The 12,924-nt window shown below is 34.8% G+C and overlaps 1 protein-coding gene across 4 annotated transcripts in view; it reads left to right on the forward strand.

The window, feature by feature from the left end:
• LOC139134783 (GRIP1-associated protein 1-like) overlaps nucleotides 1-12,924 on the forward strand; it is a 45,030-nt gene that overhangs the window by 555 nt on the left and 31,551 nt on the right. For 2 of the 4 annotated variants that reach the window (XM_070701838.1, XM_070701840.1), the window contains exons 2-17: nucleotides 2,186-2,252; nucleotides 2,874-2,935; nucleotides 3,933-3,959; nucleotides 4,560-4,667; nucleotides 5,109-5,287; nucleotides 5,835-5,888; nucleotides 7,236-7,270; nucleotides 7,518-7,549; nucleotides 8,026-8,074; nucleotides 8,527-8,597; nucleotides 8,985-9,032; nucleotides 9,563-9,594; nucleotides 10,216-10,263; nucleotides 11,440-11,485; nucleotides 11,777-11,830; nucleotides 12,574-12,651. In XM_070701838.1, the coding sequence (XP_070557939.1) occupies nucleotides 2,186-2,252; nucleotides 2,874-2,935; nucleotides 3,933-3,959; nucleotides 4,560-4,667; nucleotides 5,109-5,287; nucleotides 5,835-5,888; nucleotides 7,236-7,270; nucleotides 7,518-7,549; nucleotides 8,026-8,074; nucleotides 8,527-8,597; nucleotides 8,985-9,032; nucleotides 9,563-9,594; nucleotides 10,216-10,263; nucleotides 11,440-11,485; nucleotides 11,777-11,830; nucleotides 12,574-12,651 (990 nt within the window). The remainder of the gene's footprint in view (nucleotides 1-2,185; nucleotides 2,253-2,873; nucleotides 2,936-3,932; nucleotides 3,960-4,559; nucleotides 4,668-5,108; nucleotides 5,288-5,834; nucleotides 5,889-7,235; nucleotides 7,271-7,517; nucleotides 7,550-8,025; nucleotides 8,075-8,526; nucleotides 8,598-8,984; nucleotides 9,033-9,562; nucleotides 9,595-10,215; nucleotides 10,264-11,439; nucleotides 11,486-11,776; nucleotides 11,831-12,573; nucleotides 12,652-12,924) is intronic. The other 2 variants (XM_070701839.1, XM_070701841.1) reach the window with 1 other exon arrangement.

A 12,924-nucleotide genomic window follows, 5' to 3' on the forward strand; every position in this document is an offset into this window, starting at 1 on the left:
ACTCCAAGCGCCTGTGGTGAAAAGGGCAACCTCATTATTAGGTCATAGTGAGAGTCATACACAGCACCCAACACTCACAGACCTGTCTACAGAGCTAAACACATGATCAGCGTAACCCGTGGTTCAAAAATAAGGTTTTGGGTTGTAGGCTATCATTTTATAAGTTTCGACAAGTAGTAGTGGTCTTTTTTATATTGAAATATTGTTTGATTGTAGTAATTGTAGCAATTTCCCAACAGAAGTGATGGGCCGTTTTCGGACGGAAATGGGCAGTGACTAGTAGTATGATCATACAATCAGGGTTGCTATTGGTTCAAAAATCAACGTTTTTGGGGTCTTGGACTGTACGTCATTTGTTGGTTTTGATAAATAATAGTGGTCTTTGGTATTGGAATACCGACTGAGTACAGTAATTGAAAGGTTAATTTCCTGACGGGCAGTGGACGAGTAGGGACTGGCAGTAATTAGTTTGACCTGTAGCCAACAGCATTTTCCAAATTTTCTATCATACCGAAAATGAAGAAGGGAGCAACCTCCATCACGATGCACGTTTGTGATAAGCATTCCATAAGGTCTGTAATATTAAAACATGGTGGATTGACCCCTGTTTTACAACTTGCTCATGCAACTATGCCTCTATTGTGTTTTAGGGTCAACCCAAATTTTGCAGCAATGAACATCTGCGCTGTATATTTCAAACTGGTTTCTGACATGATATGGTGTCCATTTGTAATTGGATTACCATTTTGGTAGTTTTTGAAGATGCCAACATATCACACACAGTCTGTTTAAAATTGTGAGATAGTGGTACTTCCTCATGGTACAAACCCTGTTTGAAAGTTATTTGATGACAGTCACTAAAGTTTACTTCTTCTTTTGCTATTTTAAGATTGATACTGCTGCATGTTAGTTGGAAATATGTCCATCAGGGGTTTTAACATGCAGTTTACACTGGCACATGGTTGTGAATGCTTAACCAGAGGATATTGTACTTAACCCTTTTCCTGCCAAGTCCATATTTCACCACCAGGTCAAGATGGTTAAAATTAATGAAACAACATATTCCATATGGTGTATTTTAACATAATTTATGCTGTATATTTGAAAGCTGTTGAAAACATAAATACTGTATACTTGATTTTTTGGACTAAAGATGCTATAACATACCAAGCCAATTGGGTGAAAATACGTCATTTTTGGGCTCAATACTGCTTTTCACTGACTTGGCTGATGGGGAAGTGATACTGTCTGGCAGGAAAAGGGTTAAATATTGTTTCACAAAAATCATCTGTTGTCCCGCTTTTTTTTGGTCAGCGGGACACAATGTCCCACAATTTTTTTTTCTGGTGAGAACACTGAGTACTAGCAGTACTAGCTGTCTGGATAAACTGCTTCTCAGATATTTGAAGCGGGACCTGTGTTTTTATCCGTTTTCGGTTTGTTTTGAATCATGAGTTTTCCAATTACGAAATTCTAAACCAGGTAAGGGAAAAATACACAGCATCTGAAACCATGTAAGTAGCATCTGTCCACAAAAGTGAAGTACCTGCAAGACTTGTTGCTATCAATCGTCAATTTCACTTGGTTTTTGAACTGACTGTCAAGTGGAGAAAATTTAACAGATAAAGTTGCCATGGCAAATGCCAATTCTAAAAGTTGCTTGAAACATTCCAGAATTTACACTATACAGCACAGACAAGTTAACTTTAAACAGGAGAATGCAAAAGGGTACGGAAACATGACAAAAATTGTACCCATTAAAACACATTTTAATGCCCTGAAATATGGTAAACCGATGAATAGGAATGTTAAAACAAGTCAAGTCATTTTTAAGCATATCAATCAATGTTCTTACCATTTCACTGAAATGTTCACTGAATTGATGGTATTATCAGTCATGATTGTGTAAGTGTTCATTTAACTGGTGGCATTATCATGTTGTTAGAGGAAGCCGATTTGGTAAACTTTATGTTATAAGGGTGGATATAATCAATATTTCTACGCACCATTGCTGGCTTGCAGTTGACTACCATGGCCTATTCACATAATATTCTAAAAGTGTTTTACATGTACAGTCCTAGACTTCTCTGTGTTGTGCCTTGAAATTTTTGTTGTAATCAATATGTAATTGTAAGAGTTCTATATCCATTCTGTTTTTGTCATTGCCATATTTTCTGTGTTAAAGAATCAGCTGCTGGAACTCCGCACCGCAAACTATCAATTGGTTGACCAAAACAGACAACAGTCATCAGGTCAGTTACAGTAATATATACCCACAGAACAATGATTACTTTATTCACTGTAATAGTTAACATGTACCCTGCCAGGTCCATCACTCACACATCTGCCAAGTCAGCAAAAAGCAGTATTGAGCCAAAACCTACACCTATTTTTCGGCAGGTATGTCATAGCAGGTCAAGTCAAGTAAAAGTCATGTTTACAGTATCTATGTATGGATTTCATGATTTCAGGGTCAATGAAATGTTCAAGTCTTTGTGAAATGCAACATATGGGACATGTCATGCCTCACTGGTTTTTATCCAACATGACCTGATATTGACAGATGAACTTGGCAGCATAAAGATTAGTCACTCTATTGACTGCCAGTGAAAGTAGGACATGTCACGACAATAGTTTAATGATACATGTACATGTATTTGTTAGTACCTGATGTATCACAACAAAGACTTGTTCAGTCAAATCACAGTCCCTCCACAAAAAGGACCGTGGTCAAATATGGATACCCTTACCTGTGAAAACCAGAGCAACAATAAAATGCCGTATATTTTCAAAGTTCAATGATAATGCTCACGATGAAAAAGCCTTTATTAGCCTTTCTGAATACACCAGTACATTTTGACTTTGTCTGACAGAGCTTGCAAGCCTCCGGACAACAGCAGCGTCTCTTGAGAAAGAGTTGCAAAAAGCTAACAAGGTAAGGTTGAATGACATACGCACCCCTCAAACACCACGTTATGTTTTTACGTAGTGAAAGCCTACTTATTGTGAACAGGCTTTGTGCTAGACTCATACTGTAGATCTGTGTTCTTTTACAGTATTGTATTTGTAACTGTGTTACCCTACATGTCATGTTTCTCTGATGAAGGTAATGATGTAAGTTTCCATCTGAAGTGTGAAGGAATTTCTCATTATGGTTTTTACATCAGTAAATTTTTCTTTGAGATTTCATTTCGACTGTAAGCATATCAGTGCTCTCTGATACTTCCACTCTACATATCCCCAACAACAAGTGACATGCATATTTTGGGTGGGTTACATTATTGAGTAGTGTCATTGTCTTTACAATTAGCTATTACCGGTATGGTAGCAAGGCAGTTAAATGACCAAAGTGTTACATTGTTGTATTTGTTGATAACCAAAGTAAAGTTTGTTCATTTTACGCATCACTTTATTATTTTTGAAGTCATGAACTTTATTGATATTCAACTACAAAGAACACTGTCCTCTGAGTCTAAATTTGCAGTAACGTAGTTCGTGAATTTGAACTGCTTGTAAAACTTGGCAACCAGTCTCTGTGTGTGTCACCATTGAAACTGATAGCTGCTGTAAAGATATAAACATACTACATAGTAAAATAGTTTACAGACATCTTGCTGCGTCACCTGCTGTTTTAGTCTGTCTGATGTTGGCGCAAAGTTGTAAAAGTTGACCACTAAAAGGGTAAATTCGTGAGCAAACTGACAAACCTAATTAGGTAGTGTATCAATATCCAGCTGTATCTCGTCGTCAAAATCATTGGTAAATGTACTGTAAAGCAGCATGTATGCCAATCATTGGTGGTTGGTATCACTGATGTCTTTATAATCTTTCTGTCTGTTGTACTGTAATTACCTTATATTTTCTTCAATAGTGACTCATTTGTGATCGGCAGAAAGTGGCTGTAAATATGATTGTTTATTTTTCTATTTCAGACAATCTCTAAGAGCAAGAAAGCACAGGTATGTTGATTTCACATTTTTTGCTTCTTTTGGTGTCACATTCTACACTTTGGATCAAATCTAGCAGTCTTAGATCTGAAACAACAAAATTTGTTTTTGTTGACCAGTTAATTTGCTGATTCACTGCGCCAAGGGCCTAGTGAATCTTAATGCTTTTCATGATACAAATGTATGCAAGACCAACAAACTAGACTGCAAGACGAGCCAAGTAGACTGCTGTATGTAAGTTTATACTGGTCTAGGGACTAATGATTATGAAATGGGTTTTCTCACACCTGTAAATGTGCAGGTGAATATATGAATTTCAATATAGTTATACCCTGTGTCCAACCTGTGGCTATCCATCACCAAGTTTAAGGTCATTGATGCCCAAGATCTTCCACCTTCCCTTTTTGGCTGTGATATGTCAATATTTATCCATTAAAATGATCAAAACTGAGCTGTTATATTATTCAGCAGTTGATAATTATCAACAGAAATCTGTATAAAGTGATTTACAAAGGTACTCAGCTCTGTAGAGTCATATTGTGTAGTCATGGTTTTCTTTAATAGAAGAAGGTGACATTGTTATGTGTGTGTATATATTGCCTTTTTGCACAGGAGTATGACATCTTACTGACTGAAAATGAACAACTTCAAATGAAGATGGTCGGCCAGGAGGATGACTTCAAGTTACAGAACAGCACCATGATGCAGGAACTGTCAATGGTTAGTAGTTCCCCAGTTGTTATCTGTATAAATTCAGACTTTTGTAAATTGGATGCAGCCGATCAACTTTTCCACACCTGCACTTGTGGTTTTTGTAAGGACATAATTGAGACAGCGCATGTCATCAGCTAGCATTTTGCACACTGTCTATTACGTCAGTAGAGGTATTTTCATCAAAGTACATGTATGTAGATTTGATGTTATGCCATTTGTAGTATAACAAATTGAATGTTTGTAAGCAGCATAAAGGCAAACATGTGTTTCTATATTTTGTCGCTAGGTGGCACTGTCACTTCCTCAGTGATATTACAGCATGTTTCCTGAACTTTAGAAACGTAATGCTGAAAACTGGTGCGTCACATGGTGAATTCAAGCCTTATTGAGCATTCTGCCTCGTTAGCTCAATGATTTTCTGAATATGTTTGTCTTGTTATAATGTAGTTGTATGACAAGAATGAAAAACTGGAAAGAGAAAAGAAAGCTTTGGAAGAGGGCCAAGGTCAAGATCACCAGGCTGACATACGCAGACTTCAAGCCACAAATTCTGCTTTACAGAAAAACTTGGAGGATTTACAAGAAAGACATCAGCGTGAAATTAACTCTCTCAAGCAGACAGTCAGGTTGGTGTTGAGTCAGTAGTTCTCATGGCTGTATTGAATTACATTGTATTCTTGCCTGCATGTGAATATATTGCAATGCACTGTGCTTTTATTGTGGTCATATAGTATGTATACTGTGGTAAGTGTGTATTACCCACCATACTCCTTACTACAACCATGGCAACATGCTGTTTTCACTTTTGCTTTCACTGAAAATAGAGCTTTACTGAAAACAGACATCCCAACCAACAAGTAATTTGAAATTACATATTCATATTCCTTGCTTGGGTCAGATCAAAACAAGGGTGTCAATTGTGAATCACAATAAAATAATACTTTGCAATTTGAGATGACATAGTGATTTAATAATAATGACAAAGTAATCAGCTAGGTTGATAATCTGTAATTCTGGATGTAAAATTTCTGAAGTATTGATGTGCAAGACATTTCTGATCATTAATTAATCACTTTTACTAGTCACTCTAAAGATGGCAAAATTTTACTGTTGGACTCATAATTGTGTGGTAACTGTGGTTTTTCACCTGTGACCTCGTTTCTTCATTTTTAGTTCCTTAAGTCAGACAAGTACAGTGAGCACAACTCCTGAAGGAGATAGCTCAAGGTAAAATACATTTTGTCGGCACTGTCACTTACCGGTAATCTTTCTCTTTTGACTGTCAGAATCAATTTCCTCTAAAACAGCAGTTTTATGTTACCAGTAAATATGAAACAGTTTACAATCAAAATAAACTTTGATGTTATACTAGTTATTTTAAACCAGTCTTTAATAATGACTTTTTGCCAGTGGTGTGTATCTACCCTCTGTCTTTCAGTGTTGTGTGATGGCTTGCTTCTTTAACCCATATCCTGCCATGCCTGTTACTTCCTTATCAGCCAAGTCAGTGAAAAGTGGTATTGAGCCAAAAACCCTAAACGTATGTTCACCTACTTGGCATGGTATGCTATAGACAGGTTAAGTCAGTAAAAATCATGTTTAAAATATCTCTGTTTTCAGGGACCTTCTAATATTCAAGTCCTCATTTAAATGTAGCATACGGAACATATTATGCCTGAATACCAGCTTTAACTAACTGGACCTGATTTTGAAATGTGAACTTGGCAGGATATTAGCGTAAAATGCTACAAAATGTACAGCATGCTCTCTGCTGCTTATTTACAACTTTTTTGCTTTTTTGATAGTTATGTAATCTCTTTAAAATTTCTAACAACACTGTGGTGTCACTATACCATTGTCAATTTAGTTTACTCATTTGCACAGGCAATTAGTGTGTACTCAATTCAGAATAATTCCAATTTTAATACCACAAAACAAAAACACAAACACACTTCTCTTCTGACTTGATACAAGTGATAATGTTTTACTCAATGTGAATATTTCAGTCAGGCTTCTATTATGATGAACAATTATCTGCCATGATATTGTACCTTGTACATCATGATCAGATTGTTATGGCGTAATTATTAGCACATAATGGAGGTTTCCAAGATAACAGTGCACATCATTCTACTAAAACAACCACTATCATTATAAGATTCTTTTTGAACATGTTATATACATTGACATAGTTAAAATGTCTATGCTGCTCTGCACTTGCATCAGAAATTAACTTGAAATGATTCCAATATTGATGACATCAGTTATGAAACTTTTCACATATTTTAAGGCATGAGAAGGTGTGAAAGGTACATTCACAGATTTAGAATAATGCTATCTGTCAGTGTCTGATCTTTTTACAAAATGTAACTTACTAATAGTTCTGTGCATATTTATGCCCTTCAAGCTGAGATGTCTATTTAGAATTATATCTATCTAAAGACCTTAAGTTCAAATTTTTGTCAGTATGTTTGTAGGTTTGGTACAAATTCTCACACTTCATACTATTCATTCCCTAAACACATAGTGTCATTTGTATTGATCTAAGTTTACAAACTGTTCTCTCTCTACCAGAGAAAATCATGATGGAAGGACAGAAGACACAACAGGTAAAGAAAAGTGTAATGTAATAGCTATTCAATGTGTAGTGGTCAAAAATTGGAATTTGTTGTTTTATAGTCAGGAAATTCAAATTCATTGACAATCTGATAGTCACTGGACAAAATTAAATCACTGGCTCAGCAAAGCGGTTGGATTCAATAACAAGTTGTGATATTTGAGACTGTAATAATAATGTGATCAATTCCTTCAAGTCAAAGATCAGAGAAATAAACCCATTTTGTTCTTTTCTAATAGATGCAGCTCAGTCCATTGGCAATACCCCACAGGTAATTTCTTTTTCTCTTTTTTGTCTAAATTAACTCTTCCATATCAATAAAGTGCTCAAGGTTAATGCTCTTGCTGATATGCTGTGAAGAACTCATGAAATAATTAAGATTATTATTACAAGTGCTACAAACTTATATGTAATTAATCTCAGTCATGGGATACAAGTTCCTGGTCTGCCTGCACGTACGTGCATGGACACAGTTAATGTTTTCCCAGATAGTAACATCAACTCCAAAAAAGTCCAGAGCAACTTTATGTATTTAACAGACAGATTAAGGCCTGATGAAGATGTATTTGATGTTGATAAACAAAGTGTACTTGAACTTTACAAAATAGGTTGTGATTCAACACAATAAATTAGGTATTGTTTCCATGAACAAACTGTTTACTTCTGTGAGAAGTAGAGATATAGATAAGTGTGCTTATTCAATGAAAACAAACCTGTATAAATGTCTCTTTATAATATTTTTCACAGAGTGAAGAACAGAGCAATAAAATTGATCAGCTCCGGAAAGAATTGAATGGTAATTATGCTTTGAAATCTTGTTACATGGTGAATATTCGGTATTTTCATTCAATTCAATCTAAAAGGGAAATATCATAAGACAATAGCTTTCAAGAGGAACTGTGTGCATGTATTAAATAAATAGTTCAACAACTTGACTATGGATTGATTTATTATGCCTGAGGTCTAGTACCAGCCTTTTTAACTGTGTGTGTATGTGTGTAACAATGTGGGTGTGTGAGTGTGTGTGTATATGTATGTGTGTATGTGGTGCAATGGAAAAGTAAATAATGTTAAAACAACAGAGGAATAGAGCAGAAAGAGAATTAGGATTTTGATTTATTAAAGTGCAACAAAGCATATCAAAACACTATCAGTTTGAACAGGATGTTGGAAGAAAGGCAAAACCACTTTCTAACACTGTCAAAAGATTGATATGTAATGTTTTTGTATCTGTGTTCTCTCTGGTAGAATTGAGACTCAGCAAGGATACTGAAAGGGAAGAAAATAAAATGTTGAAGGAACAGCTTGCCACACTAGAAGTAAGAACAACTTACACTATTTTGTGCGATTGCTTGTACCGTATCATGTTCACAATCTTGTAGATTGAACATCATTATCAGACTGCACAGACTATAAAGAGATCACAGGTCCTGATAGAAAACAAATATTCAACATGATGAGATATGACATAGTAATGATAAAACAAGACATCGTTCTTTGTCATGAAAGCAAACTAAAATATCATACAGGTTAGATAACTCTTTCTTTGCCTATTCATTGCACTGGACTTTTCAAACTTCATCCAGTGATCTATGTTATCCTTCAGAAGTCCAAAAATTGATCATGTTGTAAAACTGAAATGAGAGGCTAAAGATGAGAATCTTATTCAAGTTAGTTGATTTAAAGATGCTGTTTATTCTCAACAGAAACAGTACAAAACAGAAACGACCAGCACTTCAACAGAACTCACTAAGGTAGGTTTGATTTAATAAGTGGGAGAAACTTTTAATAACACAAGAAGTATGTAATGTAACTTTTTATTTTTTGTGAGAATGATTGAGAAATTATATACATACACATGTACTTTTAGTGTTATTTGAAATACATTGTTATTGTATAAGAAATTTAAGGGGCTAGCAAATAGACTTGCGGGCAGGAAAACAAGCCACTGGTATTGTTCTCTCTTTGAATGAAGATAAATTGTCTTTGTCTAAACCTATGTCCTGTTAAGAGACAAATTGTTGCTGTAGTGGGATGATGTATAGTTGATATTTATTTCACTTTTTTGCCTCAGATTGAAAATCACAAATGATCCTATAGTATTTCACAACTCCACAACATTTTGTGCCTAGCATTTGTATGCAGAATCTACACCTGTATGCATTTATGTACAGCTTGTCTGCTAACAAATATTGAAATTTTAGACAATACATCGATGATAAAATGAAAACAAAATGCAAAGCTCCCTCTATCATCTACTGAATGTTAAAATTTATTTCTTCAGATACAAGAAAAACTCAAGAAGAAACAGGAAAGGTAACACTTTATACAGAGGATATCTCTTATTCATGATTTATTTCATTCATAGTATGGTTCCTATAGATGTGAATGAACTTGTGTATAGTTGTGTACATTTATGTGTGATGTTTTGCTGTCTTTGACATTTGTGTCGTGGAAATGTGCTTTTGACTATCTACCTCAAAATTGATAAAATTCATGTTCCAAGTTAAGGTAGTTGCATGACTAACCATGTTTGTTTTATAACACGCCTGTATGTAACTTCTTCACCAAACCGTGATGTGTTGCTGTAAGTTCTGTTACGATGTGATAAGTAAGATGTGTTGTACTGTACAACATGTGATATTTTATGGGTTGAAAATTTTTGGTACATGGTGTGAAGTTATGATGAATTTTTCACAGACAATCAAAGCAAAAGCATCATTAAACAAAAAAATCTAATCACATTATCAATTGCATCGAAAGTGTTGTTAACACAGAAAAACTTACCGTACTACTCAACTGGCAGCAGACAGCTCTGAATTGAAGTGGTTCGAATCAGAAATAAAAGCTCACATCATATTCTTAAATGATAATTATTGGCGGTTTATGGTTATTACATGCAGTATGGTGTAATAATTTCCTGTCTTTTTCTTGCAGTTTTCTTCAGTTACAAAATGAAAAGGACAACTTGTATGTAGAAAATCAGTAAGTCATCTCAGTATCTAAATATTTTTTAACTTTTTCATCTTTTAAGTATTTCAAAATAAACGACTGATTGTCAACATTTTCCCCAACACAAGATGAAGGGTGTTGCTATGGTGATGACTCCCTGTCATTGGATTGGTAGCCCAACAATGCTGCAACACTTACCGTTACTTCATGGAGTGCTTTGCCTTAAATGTGAATATTTTATTTTACATAGATCTGTGCATACCCAGGCATCATTCTTGCCACTTGCACAGTGCAAATCTATGAAAAACATTCTTTCAGTTGGAAAATATTCTGCACACTATTGTCTTCATAATCTTTTGCTTCAACTGTTTAACGGTGCTATCACTTCTTGTGGCTGAGGGTTATCATGGTTTAACCTGTACATCATCACAATATGGTACAACCCCTTTGTTTTCAATAAGTCTGACAGACCTAAATACATGCAAATCGGGTGAAAGGATGTTAGGGTAGGAGACAAATATTCAGACTTTCAAATTTTTACAATACTTTTCTGACCTAGCACTTGTGTGGGCTCACTTTATAATCGAAAATTAAATTTTTTCTGATGGAGTGAACACAGGGATAGTGGCCCCTTTGAACTTAAAATATTAGTAAATTTAAGTAATTTGTTTCTCTAGTGCCACAATATGCATGTTTGACCCCCTTATTTTCATTCTTGATTTTGAATGAGATTTGTTGAAAGTTTCCTTAAGAAAGTTTGAGCAAAAGTTTAATTTTTGCTGCACATACTACCTTAAGTTGGTATGTGCCTCGAAAGTGAAAGACTGAAACTTTTGCTCAAACCTTCCTCAAGGGATCTTTCAACCATACTCTTTAAAAATCAAGAATAAAAATTGTGGTCACTGTGCATATTTTGGTACTAGAGAAACAAATTACTCCAGATTTACCAGTATTTGAAATGCAAAATGGTGTTAACTCTATGGAGAAAAATAAAATTTTTGATTCTCAAAAAACTGAGCTGGTCAAAATGTTTCTGACATAATGAGCCACTACAAGTGGTAGATCGGAAAAGAATTGTAAAAGTTTGAGAGTCTGCATAGCTGTCTACAAGACGTGTTGTAGCTTAAAGCATATTACAGAGTTCTGGATTATTTGGCTGTTGAAATTGTTGAATATTTGAATAATTATGGCATTTCCTTCTCTTTATAGAAAACAGTTAGAGGTACTCAGTGCAGAAAAAGATAAGGAATTAAAAGTAAGTGTTTGGATGTGTATGCATCCCCTGTCTTTTGTGTTTGAATTTCAAATCATATTTTGTGACCTGTATTGTTATTCAATGAAAAAATCTGCGTCTAATCCTAAATTTCTGTCACTTTTTTAAAAAATTGCATTCAGCTGAGAATTGTCACTATCATAATTTGGGTAGGGGGATCACATTAAATGCTTGCCAAATGATTTGAAAGTAGTAAATACTGGGTGTTTTTTCTAAATTGTGATGTGACAAGACTGGTGTGTCATGAACGATTTTGATTTTGTTTCACTTCAGGTATTGATACAACAAAACGATAGGATACAAGCTGAGCTTACCAGGACAAGTCAAGTGAGTTTATGTTGAAATTATTTTATTTGATGACAGTATTTTCTTTATCTTGTGTAATATTTGCGATTTCTACTCTTAAGTTCTGTACATTAGTGTTTTTATGAGCGTAAAACATTTCAACTATTTAATCTTGTTTGGCTTCCATACGGCCAGAGAAAATATTTCTGTCCGTCCCTAGTTCTAAAATAGAAAAGACATAATTTGCCCTAGCTGTTATAAGACATCTTCCCATTACCAGTATAATTTTAGTCTGCTCATCAGCGTTTTATGATTTCCTTTCAGATTGAAATTTTTATTGATCAATACTGACCTGTCAATATGAAAACACAAATATTACAATCAGCCATGCTTTAATGGTGATGATGATGAATATTTTGTATGGCTCATGGATGATGGTAGGGGGTGTTGGACCAGAAGTAACAATTTTTATTTTTCAGTGATGTCAAAATTTCCAGATTAAAGCTCTACATAATTATACAAGCTGATCGGCTATCAAAGTGGGAGCGGTTGGGGATTTGTGGCGAAACTGTAGGAATAAAATTGTTGTCACCCTTTAATCAAGTCTTGTGCTTACCTCATTCTCATTTAAATAGCTTGGTTGTGTAGAAGAAATGCTTAAATTTCAAATATTGACATTTTCTAAATTGTAATTGCAAACAAGTTACACAGCAGTTGTAGTAGCCGTTATGAGAGTAATCTATTATTATAGGAATAATGAGAGAGTGGTTTACATTTCTTTACAGAGTTTTGATCTATATCAAGACCAGCAGCTTCATAAAATTCAAGAGTTAGAAGCCACAATTCAAACGCTTCAAGTACAGGTAAAACCGACAATTCCAACATCTTCTGAGCAGTTGTTATAAGACAGTATATCAAATATATTTTTTTTTCATAATTTCAGCATTATTGTTAAATTGAGAAGTGCAAAGGTAAACTGTATGTATTAGAGGAAGAGAAAGAAATTTGATGTATCAAAGGTAAAGAAATGAACACAGTTTGTGTTTGTGTCTGTAATAGTCTAAATGTCCGAGAACACAGTTTGTGTTTGTGTCTGTAATAGTCTATATGTCCGAGAGTCGATAGTATTTATGCCA

Source organism: Ptychodera flava, chromosome 6 (assembly GCF_041260155.1).
Source record: "Ptychodera flava strain L36383 chromosome 6, AS_Pfla_20210202, whole genome shotgun sequence".
NCBI classification, from domain to species: Eukaryota; Metazoa; Hemichordata; class Enteropneusta; family Ptychoderidae; genus Ptychodera; species Ptychodera flava.